The sequence below is a fragment of the Nerophis lumbriciformis genome, linkage group LG06 (assembly GCF_033978685.3).
Source record: "Nerophis lumbriciformis linkage group LG06, RoL_Nlum_v2.1, whole genome shotgun sequence".
Lineage (NCBI taxonomy): Eukaryota > Metazoa > Chordata > Actinopteri > Syngnathiformes > Syngnathidae > Nerophis > Nerophis lumbriciformis.
In genome coordinates this window covers 22,470,121-22,482,515 of record NC_084553.2, presented here as the reverse complement: position 1 = coordinate 22,482,515, position 12,395 = coordinate 22,470,121, and the positions used below count along the sequence as shown (strand labels likewise).

Genomic DNA, 12,395 nt, shown 5'->3' with positions numbered 1-12,395 from the left:
TAAAATATTTAACAGTGGTTGGGCTGCCCCAGGTTAGTGTGGATGTCCTGGAGAACTACTTGGCATGCCAGGCAACCTCCCTGTCCTGGGGTCATTGGAAACCTCTTATTCTGAATGTGTGTGTGTGTGTGTGTGTGTGTGTGTGTGTGTGTGTGTGTGTGTGTGTGTGTGTGTGTGTGTGTGAGAGTTGGGCTTTCGCTTATGTGTAAGAGGATACAATGGAAACTTTTGACAATACGTTGTTCCATCCCATTTGTCTTAGGTATTTTAGCTTGTTGCAACTCAGCCTATAGTTCAGTGACAAGTCCAAACAAGAAGAGATATTCTACTTTTATGTACAAAAATGTGGACGTTGCTGAGTAAATAATGTACACGCAAAAGAAGTTAGGCTTCTTTTTTTTTTTCAAGAACTCACCTCTACCACAAAAACAAGGAAGGAAACCGGCTTAACAAGAAAAACTAGCTGGGTTGCTTTGCCCATGGTTACACAAGCACAACTCAGCAGCTTTTATGACACACGCACACAACTGCCGTGTGCTTCGGACTTCTGTCCTTAAAATTGTCGTTATCAGGTGCTTATCGCCACCAGCCTGCTCGTAATTAGTACCTCAGCTGTAGGAAGAGCGCGGGTTTGTGTTTTCCGTGTACTTCAACTTGTTGAATAGGAGCCACCCTGTCCTCTGCGAAGAGCGCGCAGCGTTCAAGGTTCAGGAAGATAAGGAGAGGTGAATGGCTGACGCGTAGCTCGTGTTATGTTACCAAAGGCTCGTATCAGATTACCGTTGACAGCAGGTTGGCTGGAACCAGAGCTATATCCAGACTGCCGGGATTTCAACAACAAGGAAACTGGGCTGGAAAAGGCGTGTTGAAGAAGACAAAGAGACCAGCGGAGTGCTTCCTGTATTTTTTTCATTTGAGAAAGAGCGTTACTATGGGTGAGAAGACACAACGCAGCCTGTTGCTTCTGCTGTGTTTATCTGGACTCCTTCACTGTTCCGCTGCTCTGGTGTTTTGGACGGCGGTGGTGGAAATCAACTATTTCATCAGCCCCAACCACACTGTGGACCGAGACTGCGAATGTGGCGTGTTTGGACGCAACTCTCCGCTCGCTCAGGCCACAGGTATGGTCGTTCTTCCCAAGGGAGACCCGAAAGGCTGCCAACCGGATTCTATGTACAATTTCAGTGCGTCACCCTGGATAGCGCTTGTTAAAAGGGGAAACTGCACTTTCAGCGAGAAGATCAATGCTGCCAAGCGCTACCACGCCTCTGCTGTGGTGGTGTACAATGTGGACGGCACTGGCAACAGCACCACCCACATGGCCCACTCGGACGCTCTAGATGTTGTGTCCATCATGATCGGCAATATTCAAGGCATGGAGATTGCCAGCCTGGTGAAGAACGGAACACAAGTGCGGATGTTGATAGACGCGGGCAGCCCTCACGGCCCCTGGATGGACACCTACTGGCTTTACTTCATGTCCATCGCTTTCTTCATAGTCACAGCCGCCTCTGTGGCCTACTTCTTGTTTATCTCTGCCAACCGTCTCCACAACCTGCGCACGCACCGGCGTGCTGAGAGGAAGCTGAAATCCGAGGCCAAGAAGGCCATCGGGCATTTACAGGTGCGCACGCTGAAGAGAGACGACAAGGAAACGATCGGTGACCATTACTTGTGTGCCGTGTGCATTGAGTCCTACAAGGCGAGCGAGGTCGTGACGGTGCTCACATGCGATCACATTTTCCACAAAGCCTGCATCGAGCCCTGGTTGCTGGAGAAAAGGACCTGCCCCATGTGCAAGTGTGACATCCTTAAGGCCCTGGGAGTTGATGCGGAGGAAAAAGAGAGCATGGCTCAAGCTTCGCCACAAGAGGTCACCGTCATCACAGTAGCAGGAGGACAGGCCATGTATGAGGTCCCACTTACTGGCCCTCTGAGCAGTGACCCCGAGAGGCATCAGCGTCACTATGACAACGGGGCCTTTGAGGAAGAGCCTGCTGCCAGAGCACAGTGACATGACAGAGCGATTTAGTCAAATCAGCAGTTGAAAATCAAAATGCTTTTTTGGACGCAATTATTATTATTATTATTGCACTTTTTGGAGTCTCCCTCACAGGATGTCTTCAAATTGATGGTACAAATCATAATGGAACTGCACATTGTGTAATTAGATTGGATGCCAATTATGGGTGTGTTCATCAAGGCGAGTTGAGGCGAGCGCAGTTCTGCTTTGCTTTCTTCGAGGAGGAAGAGCAACAAAGACATTTGTTTATCTGTTCTGGTCAAATTGTAGTCTTCCAAATGCCACTTTTTTGAAGAAAAAACAACAACAACAAAAAACATGTTTATTTCCTAATAGGTAATCATTTCTTATCTCATAGAATGACTTAAATGTCAAATTGCATAGGTTGTGTAGCACAGGCTGGTGGACACACCCTCGGCTGAAAATACACTATGACGCATTGTATCATGAGAAGTAGACAACATCACCCGAGGGACTTGTGGAAACTGCTTACTAACAAAGTCGATATAGATACATGTTTATCATATTCTGTACTGTATCAAGTTACGTTTGCTATTTACTTGTTGATTCCAGTCACAACCTGAAATTCCCATCATAATAGGACTAATAAAGCGGCGATAACATCTGTGGTACGGCTGATTGTATATTTGTTTAACAAGGGGGAAATTATGTACCACTTCTAAAATTACACTTGTGTTATCATAAAAAGTGTATATTGTTGTATGATCATGTATAAGGGCAGGTTAAAGTACAACTACTTTAATCTTTTTAGGTGTCTCCCTAAATTATATGGCTTTATTGTGCTATACTATTGCATTATTGAGATAATGCCTTCTTCACAGCATTTAAAACAAGCTTTAGCTCTGTTTTGCTGGTGGTAATCTCTGTAATATATTTTTCTATGCTGGCTCATTTTCATTGTGACAGATTTTAGGAGTTTAAAATAATTCTGTATTTGCAATAATGAATTTTGTTTGTTGTATGAAATCACATTGATGCATAGCAGAATGCAATAAATCCCTCAAAATGAGGCAGATGAACGTCGGTGCATATGAGAATTTTGTGCCTCAGTGTTGATGTTTGACAATCGACATTTTCAGTTTTGAGTGCTTCGGTCACCACATTTTGCGATGTTACGCAAGAGGGTCAACAAAATGAAACTGGCATTACTTTGATGCGCTGCAGTTGTAATTTAATACAATCTACAATCATAATAGAAAGTCACATGACTTGTTGTCAAAGACACAAGGAAATAAAAGACAGAACTCACAAAGGCTTGATGTTGAAGTTAACAATCAACAACAGGGGTCCGCAAACTTTTTGACTCGGGGGCCGCATTGGGTTAAAAAAATTTGGCCGGGGGCCAGGCTGTATATATATATATATATATATATATATATGTATATATACATATATACATTTTTTTATAATCCGTTTTGTCATTTAACATCGAATTAACATTGATGTTCATCAACATTTAACATTGTCACGTTATCGATGGGAAAATTCATTTTTAGACAATATGATTTGCCTGAGCGGCTAGGAGATACCAAGAGTAACAAGCGATAGAAAATGGATTAGAAAGGAAAAATTAAAAAAACTATAAATAAATTAAAAAAAAAAAATAAAAACTTTTTTTTTTACTTGGGACTTCCTGTGGGCCGGATTTTGGATGCTGGGGGGCCGGATCCGGCCCGCGGGCCGTAGTTTGGGGACCCCTGATCATCAATAACATCTCTACAATATTACTACAGGTTATGCCAAATTCAACAATATTAAGCAATATATCACATTCATTGAATCACCAACACGTTATTACTTTATCCATACCCAGAAATGACATATGACTTGTAAATAATACTGTCACAGTTTTAGACTAGTATTTGTTTTGTCGTTACCGGTAATTACCTTGTTTTTATTCAATGTGTGAGTCATTTCTGGGTGTTGTCTTGGTCATACAATGGCATTAGGAAATCGACCGTTTCTGTAACAATTTTAATTGAAGCAGCAGATTTTTGGTTCATCCGGGATCACACCCTTTATGGTTGTATTGCTCTGCTCCTCAAGAAAGGTTGAGGTGCAGGGAATGGCAGCTGGAGCAGTAGAACCAGGTTGGGTTCATTCTATGGTTTCGCCAGGGGCCTGGTATCTTTAGCCTTTTTGTGAGCAATTCAGTTTTAGCACAGGAAGTAAACAAGCATATTACTTCATGAGGTATATGAAATCTCTGGAGATTGTCTGTCTTTCAGTTATTAGTTAAGAACTCGAAAAGTTATGGGCAGCTTTTAATGAAAATGTTTCACACATTGTATAATAAACAGGTGATTAGATTTTGGAGGTAATCTGGATCATATCTACCATGTTTCATTAGACTTACGTTACAAGGCTGAACTTTGCACATCTATGGTAGCAGCCCCGCCAACAACCCGGGTTCACATTGTTTATTTCATTCTGTCAGACCGAGGCAAAGAGTGAACCCTCTTTTAGCTTGTTTGGAAGAGACAGATAAACAAACAAACATGCGCATACTTAATTTAATTTGATGTATCCTTCAATTTGATTGTGTGTCTGTCTGTTAGTTATGAACACCGCTCAAAAAGTTATGGGCAAATTTTCATTAAACTTTCAAGAAATGTCAAAAATGAGATAAGGACAAAGTGATTAACTTTGAGGGTTGATCCGGATAACCGTCTGGATTCAGGATTATTAAAAAAGATCATTGTCTATTTGTAAATATGGCCTGGCAGAGGTCTAAGTGCTTTTCTGGTTCGTAACTGTGATATAAAGAGGGTAAATAAGCTTTGCATCTGGACATGTTAAATTTGAACTGTAAGCAAGATATGTATTCTTAATTATGTAACTGTAAGTATGTTGTATGTTTACTACGGTACTACTAATGTCTCCACTATTCTCAATTTTTTTCCATTTAAAATTAACAATGAATTTCATTTTATAACTTTTACAGGGTTTTAATATAATTTTCATCCTTATTAAAGAAATACTAATATTTTTGTCAACACAATTTTAGCGTCATTTTAAACTCCTTTTTGCTTATTTATATTTTATTTCTCGTTTTTCAACACCTTCCTTTCCTTCACTCAGAAGGTAAACAAAATGTAAACGTGTGAAAGTTATGCTGCTAATTATTTTTTTTTGGTAACAGAAATGGCGAAGGGATAGTATGGAACATAAGCTTCACTTCTTCCTACTCCTTTTTGGGCATGTTGAGTTGCGCAAATGTAACCATGTGATGTCCTTGTTAAGCATGGAACAAATAAACCATAACATATTTAAAACTGAGCTATAATAATTATCTGATAGAGTGCAATAAAATATATAGTTTTATTGGATATCATTAAAAGTGTTTAGGTGTATCTGAATGACTGATTGTACTGTTTTTGACTATACTGTTTTTGTACTATATAAGTCTTACTGTGAAATTATGATTAGACAATATTTTTAAAATAATTTTTTAGGACAGCTTAGGTTGCTAATTCTCTAAAACAGCGTTTTGGTGCCTGGTAAGGTGGATGTCCTGAAATCTACAACAAAAGCCCTCGGGCAGAAAACAGGGTACACCCTGGGACAAGTCGCCACCTCATCGCAGGGCCAACAAATACACAATTTTTTAACTCTGTTTTTTAGCTATCTTATGAAAGGGTCTACATCTTAGTCTCCAGATTGTCTTTTTGGTCATTTCTAAAATCTTCTAATCTAAAATGTATTATTCACTAATGACCACAATGTTGACATAAACACTATGCACTCCTCCATTATCCATATCTGTGGTGCTGTGTGCTCCATCAGATATTGAACATGATCAATTGGGATTTACACCATCAGAGAGGAATTGGTTAACAGTGTATATTATTGTTGTTGCTTGCATGAAATATTGCTGAGAGCTTCTTGTCTCTCTCGTGAGTCTTAACACACATTATTCCAAACAGCTTTTAGTTTGATTCAGTCAAAACTACAAATGCAATAATAAACATATTGTTAAATTAGTCGTTTTTATTTTTATTTTGATTAGAACTGTGCTGATTTTTAAACAGTTACAGTATTGTATTGGATCTCATTAGATTGGTGATTCTCAAACTGTTGAGTTGAGTTTGAGTTTATTTGGAACATGCAAGCATACAACATGATACATCACAGATTCCAGTTTCTCTTTTCAACATGTTCGAAAAGGAGTAGGAAGAAGCAGAGCTTATTTAATCCTACCCCTTTTCTTTCACATAACAGTTGCTAAAACATTTTGTTCACTTCCTGTTCACAATGTATTCACAATATACTCCATAAGTAATCACGATAAAAATAAATAATAATAATAATTTAATAATAATAATTGGTGAAGTAAGTCATATTTCATATGATGAGATGAGTAAGATTATTTTGAGAATGAATGAATGGATGAGGTGGCGACTTGTCCAGGGTGTACCCCGCCTTCCGCCCGATTGTAGCTGAGATAGGCTCCAGCGCCCCCCGCGACCCCAAAGGGAATAAGCGGTAGAAAATGGATGGATGGATGAATGGATGGATGAAATAAATTGAGAATGTTTATCATGGTTCTTGTTCTTTGTACTTTGTAAACACTTTAAGTTTGAAGAGTTTCTTGAAGTGGATCATATTAGTACATTGTTTGATTGCTTTGCTTAATCCATTCCATAATTTAATTCCACACACTGATATACTGAAGGTCTTAAATGTTGTACGTGCATACAAATAAATTACATTTTTCTCTAAGATTATATTTCTCCTCTTTTTTTGAGAAGAATTGTTGTATATTCTTGGGTAGCAGGTTATAGTTTGCTTTGTGTATAATTTTAGCTGTTTGCAAATTTACTATGTCATGGAATTTCAGTATTTTTGATTCAATAAATAAAGGATTTGTATGTTCTCTATATCCAACATTATGTATTATTAACTGTGGTATGGATACCACTAGTAAGTAGTACGCAGGCTCAACCTGGTGATGCGCCAAAGAATCACTTCGTTAAATATTGTAATGTAACAGTTTTATTTTCCTATATCCAAATGCAGTGTTACTGTTCAAACTGTGTGTAATGTTACAATTTAATAATAATGTTGGTCATTATGGTGGTTTTGGAGAGCCAAGTTTTTTTCTGAGGTGATGCTTGGTGAAAAAAGTTTAAGAACCACTGCATGTGAAGTGTGTTTAGTAAGGATGGGCATTTGACTTCATCTCTTTGAAACTTTAATGATTAATCATTGATTAATTGTTGTTTATTAGATATGTATTTAATGTGAGAGGAGAATATCTCTAAATGACTAAATGGTTTGACTGTCTTATTGCATTAAGCAGAATAATACTGTACTTCCAGGAGTCGGTGATATGAATGAAGCTCATTTTTCCATAGCTGACGTCAACAAGTTGATAATGACTCAACAGTGCCTCTGCTTTGTGCAGCCAAGTACTACATTTTTCAAGACGCAATTATTCAAAACATTTACACAATGTTTCATCATAATCATTTAAAGGTGCTGTTTGCAACTTCCTCACGGTAACATTTTTCAAAGCAAAAAATATAACAAAAACACCATCGGCTAGCTTATGTTAACATTAGTGGTTTAACAGAACATATTTATTTGACAATTGCAAATATTTTTCACAATTACAATGTATATGTAATAAAACTTGCTTTACCAGCCTGAATAAAATGACTGGTGTTTATGGCTTTTACTCACCTGGTTTCATCAACACGTATGCGCAGGGAGGGCCTGCACACACACACACAAAAACAATCCAAGGGAAACAACGACAAATTTGCAAGCATGTTGTTGTTATGATAGAATATACATTCAATGACAGCTAACGCTAGCTATCCAAATTGCTATTAGTAGCTAACAACACCTATAGCTAATAAGCATGCATGTGTTATGTACGTACGTCACTGCATGCAAGAAGCTGTGAGAGAGTGAATATACTGTGTAAAATACTTTGGAAAGTTAGCACCCTCTAAACATCTGTGAAAATGTTGCAAACAGCCCCTTTAATTGATTATGATGGCCATCTCTAGTAGTGTGTGGTTGGTGTCCACTTGTGTGCGTTTAACAAAGTGTAGTGAGAAAATAGTTAAAATATTGAGAACATTATAGACTATTTTGTGGGGGCCCTTGATTTGGGAAGCCAATGCTGTGATCTCAGCATTCACAGGTCAAATGTGGTTGTGGTATCACAGCCAGACAGAAAATCAATAGTGATCTAACTGGGCTGGCTGGGAAGGACTGGCAAGCCTTAGTTTAGAGGCACACTCTGCTCAGTGGTGGCACTCCTCTGATTTATTGCAGTTGTTACTGAGAAAATTGACTCAGAGGGTTTTCATTTAACGGCATATCATGCAATCGAGGCTGTACACTTGAAACCGCATTTGACCTTCCAGTAAAGATTGGGATCAAAAAGTGGAATAAAACAGAAGTCATTTGACTTATTCCGCCGACAAAGCAAGTGTTTTGAGGATTTAAAAGGACATTGTGGACATTATATACTCTAGTGAAATGTATTGCACTTAGTTGTTGCATTGTCTTGATTTTTTTTTACATTGAACAAGGAGAACACAGCCTACCAAGTCTAGTTCCTTGTGTGTTAAACATACTTGGTCAATAAAGCTGATCCTGATCAGCGCATCCCAGTGAATGTTTGGTCCTTTACTGCCACCTACTGACCAACAAATGTCATTATCATTGCTGCCTCCCAAATACAGTATATCATAGTTAATTTGAAAATGGTTTTAAGCCATCTTTTAAAACACAAACAGGCAAGGCAAGGAATGTTAATTTATACAGCACAATTCGTACATAAGGCAATTCAAAGTGCTTTACAGAAACTTTTATGAAAGCAAAAATAAAAATTAAACTCATCATGAAATCATAACTCAATTTAGAATCAGAAAATAAAATAATCATAAAAATAATAATTCGAATTAAAATCGCTTATAAAGTGTAGATAGTTGTCATATGCACAATTAAATACAATTGTTTTCAGCCTAGATTTGAACATTGCCAACATGCAGGCCTTTCTCACATCTTCTGGAAGACTAGTCCAGATTTTAGGAGCATAAAACTGAAACGCAATCTCACTGTGTGGTCCTGACTCTGTGCATCGGCAGGAGACCACTTCCTGAAGTTCTCAGAGCCCGAGATGGTTCATAACATGTCAAAGATGTACTTTGGCACAAGACCATGAAAGGACTTGTACAAAAGGAGAGCTGTTTTAAAGTCTAATCTCTAATCAACAGGAAGCCAATGCAGTAACCTAAGCACTGGACTAATGTGGTCATATTTTCTGGTTCTAGTCAGAACTCAAGGAGCAGCATTCTGGATGTACTGCAACTGCTTTACAGCTCTTTTAGAGAGCCCAATGAGAAGGCCATTACAGTAGTCGAACTTCCTCGAGACAAAGGCATGGATTCGTCTTTCGAAGTCTGCTTTGGACATTTAATACACATAACATGGGCAAATGGGGAGGTGCATGATCATTGCATGCACAAAAATTCTGAACAAAGTGGAGTTTAAAAACGTCAGTATAAGACAACATCATTTTACTTTGAACTTATAATGTAAATAGATTGAATTTTACAGCTCTTTGAAGAAGCTGAATTTTGTCAAGAACCATTCCTTTCAAAGAGCTGTTTAATAATTGACTCATTGTTGCATTTTTTTAAAGTTTTTTTTTAGAATCAATCAACCAATCAATCACAATGTATTTATGTAGCCCCAAGTCACAAGTGCCTCAAAGGGCTTCACAAACCACAACATTCCTTTATGTGAACCCACAGAAGAAGGAATTGAGTCATATCAAGTAAACAATCACTGCTAGCAGTTATAAGGTATAATATTTTGTTCAGAACAAGCGGTAGAAAATGGATGGATGGAATTCAAACGTACACATCCCACCATTACGTACTTTATTGGTGGGAATTATTTTGAAACACCATCCATCCATCCGTTTTCTACCGCTTGTCCCTTTTGGAGTCGCGGGGGGTGCTGGAGCCTAACCCAGCTGCATTCGGGCGGAAGGTGGTGTACACCCTGGACAAGTCACCACATTGATCATTTAATTTGACCTATGTTTTTAATGTAATCGTTCCACGTGGTCCCATATCCCATATGCATTGACAAGAATATTACTATTTTTGAAAACATATTAATAAAGCTACAATAAAATTAGAATACAAATTAGGACACAATAAAAGTGTGAATAGCAAATTGTACTATCCCACTTGGTGTGTGTACACCTGACAGAGCCACCCTGTTTTGAAGGAATAAGTGAATGTAAAATGTGAATGAATGAAAAACAGGGTGATTCATATGAAATTGTATATGTTGTGTTCCGAGTCCTTTCACGCTCTGTCATTGACAAGAAATAAATGGCAAACAGTACTTCCCTTCACATTCTCAATTCTTTCCCGCGGTGCACAGCGTTGGTGCTGTGATGGTAAACACATATCTTGGTCAGAGAACTGCCAAGAACATAAATAAATGTATGCTTTAATTATGGTATTATTGGTACCTGTTTCTGTGTATTTGGGATCTGCATAAGTCCTGAAAATCAAACCAAGGAGTCATTGCAGAGATATTCATAAAACAATCTTGCCTTCATGCGTCCTCTAAACGAGCCTTATGGAATTTGCCCAATTTTGTGACATTTTCCCATTGAAGATGTCAGCAGATATAGCCATATATGGTAGAGCTTTACCCGAAGAGCTTTGGGCGATTCCGCCATTGTAGTCCGATGAGGTTAAAATGTTCCTTATTTTTCTCTATCCTCTTGTTGTGGGGCAGACTGATTCGAACATGCACATGCAACTTCCGATGTTGCCATTTTTATTAGAAATTAGTGTATAGATCCAAGTCAGTAGACTTGTTATAAAAGCGCTAAAAACTCCAACATGGCTGATGGGGAGCAGACACAGTCAAAGTGGAGGCATGTAAATAAGACCTGCTCACAAAAACGGCGCATACTGAAGAGACGGTCAGAAAACGGCTTGAAGATGGTCTGTAAAAGATAATCTATGCAAAATATTGACCAACGCACCACCATTACATGTATGTAGACCACAATGAATTGTTTTAAATGTAGAAAAAAATCATAATATGAACCCTTTAAAGAACAGTTCAAAGGATTTGATTTGTTCGCGAACAACACATCAATATTATGTATTTTCTGCAGGAGGAATATGCCTATCAAAAATATTGTTGTATGTTAAATATTTTGATTATTTCATTTTTGACTAACTTTCTGTCCACATTTTGAAATGTACAAGTGTAGCTAAAAAAAAAAAAGAATACTATGCAAGAAAAATTTCCTGTCAGCAATTCAACTTAAAATGTGAAACTAATATATTATTTAAAAAAACTCATTACATGCAAAGTGAGGTATGTCAAGTCTTTATTTGTTATAATTTTGATGATCATGGCTTACAGTTTTTAAAAAACCCACATTTTCTGAAATTTTCAATTTAACATTTTCATAAGTTGTAAGCCAAAATGATATCAAAAGAAGGCTTGAAAAATATTGAGTTGCATGTTATGAGCCTTTGTCATATATTAGTTTCACCTTGTAAATTTAATTGCTGGAATAAATGAACCTTTGCACAATATAACATTTTTATGAGTATCACCTGTACTATTTGTAAATTTTCCTACGCTAAAACAGACAAATAACTATATTAGCACAGCTTTTATTCATGTCTACAAACGTTATATCTCCAATGACCAGGTTAGTGCAATCGTGTCTTTTTTTATTGCCGTTTAATGTAGTTCAGCCTCACAAAAAAAATAAATATATATCTCTCTCTGACTCTGACAGTGTCAATGAAAACTGGGCCAAATCATTTTGGTTTGACACATTTTCCCACTTAATATATTATGCAAGATTTGACATGAAACTGACTAATTTAGAAAAGAGGATAATTCTAAGTCTTCCTCTTTGTCTAATCCAAACCATTGTTTTCCCAGTTGAGTATTCGGTGTTTGATGGAAATCTAAAAAAAAAAAAAATAATAACATTCTACAGAGACTTTTAAGTGATCTAACAGAAGTTGTGACTTTTGAGTACACAAACAAGTGTCTTGATGGTTAAAATTTATTAAGAATATTCCATTAATTGGCAACATTTTCCTGGGCTGACACCTCAAATAAGTGCTGCCAATACTACTTGCATCATTTTTTTCACTCAAACGCATCCGTCTGTCCATTGCTGTTTGCAGCCTCAGCTGAGTGAAAGAAGGCCTTTGGAATGAAATTACTGCAGTTGGTCTTGTTGTAGGCTCTCTTGTCCCAGACTGCCTGAGTAATTATCTTAATGAAGGAAAGGAAATTAGATTACCAAAGTGCAGCAAGAAACAAATGA

The 12,395-nt window shown here is 37.7% G+C and overlaps 1 protein-coding gene across 1 annotated transcript; it reads left to right on the top strand.

Annotated features, from left to right (window-relative positions):
- Positions 1–509: 509 nt before the first annotated feature.
- Positions 510–3,063, top strand: LOC133608574 (E3 ubiquitin-protein ligase RNF128-like). Its single transcript, XM_061963895.1, has one exon. It carries the CDS (start codon positions 932–934, stop codon positions 2,012–2,014), a length of 1,083 nt encoding a protein of 360 aa, XP_061819879.1. The 5' UTR covers positions 510–931; the 3' UTR covers positions 2,015–3,063.
- The last annotated feature ends 9,332 nt before the right edge of the window (positions 3,064–12,395 follow it).

What these genes read in the sequence shown, in the direction of transcription:
- LOC133608574 (XM_061963895.1), top strand. Translation starts at nt 932, where the DNA reads ATGGGTGAGAAGACACAACGCAGCCTGTTGCTTCTGCTGTGTTTATCT.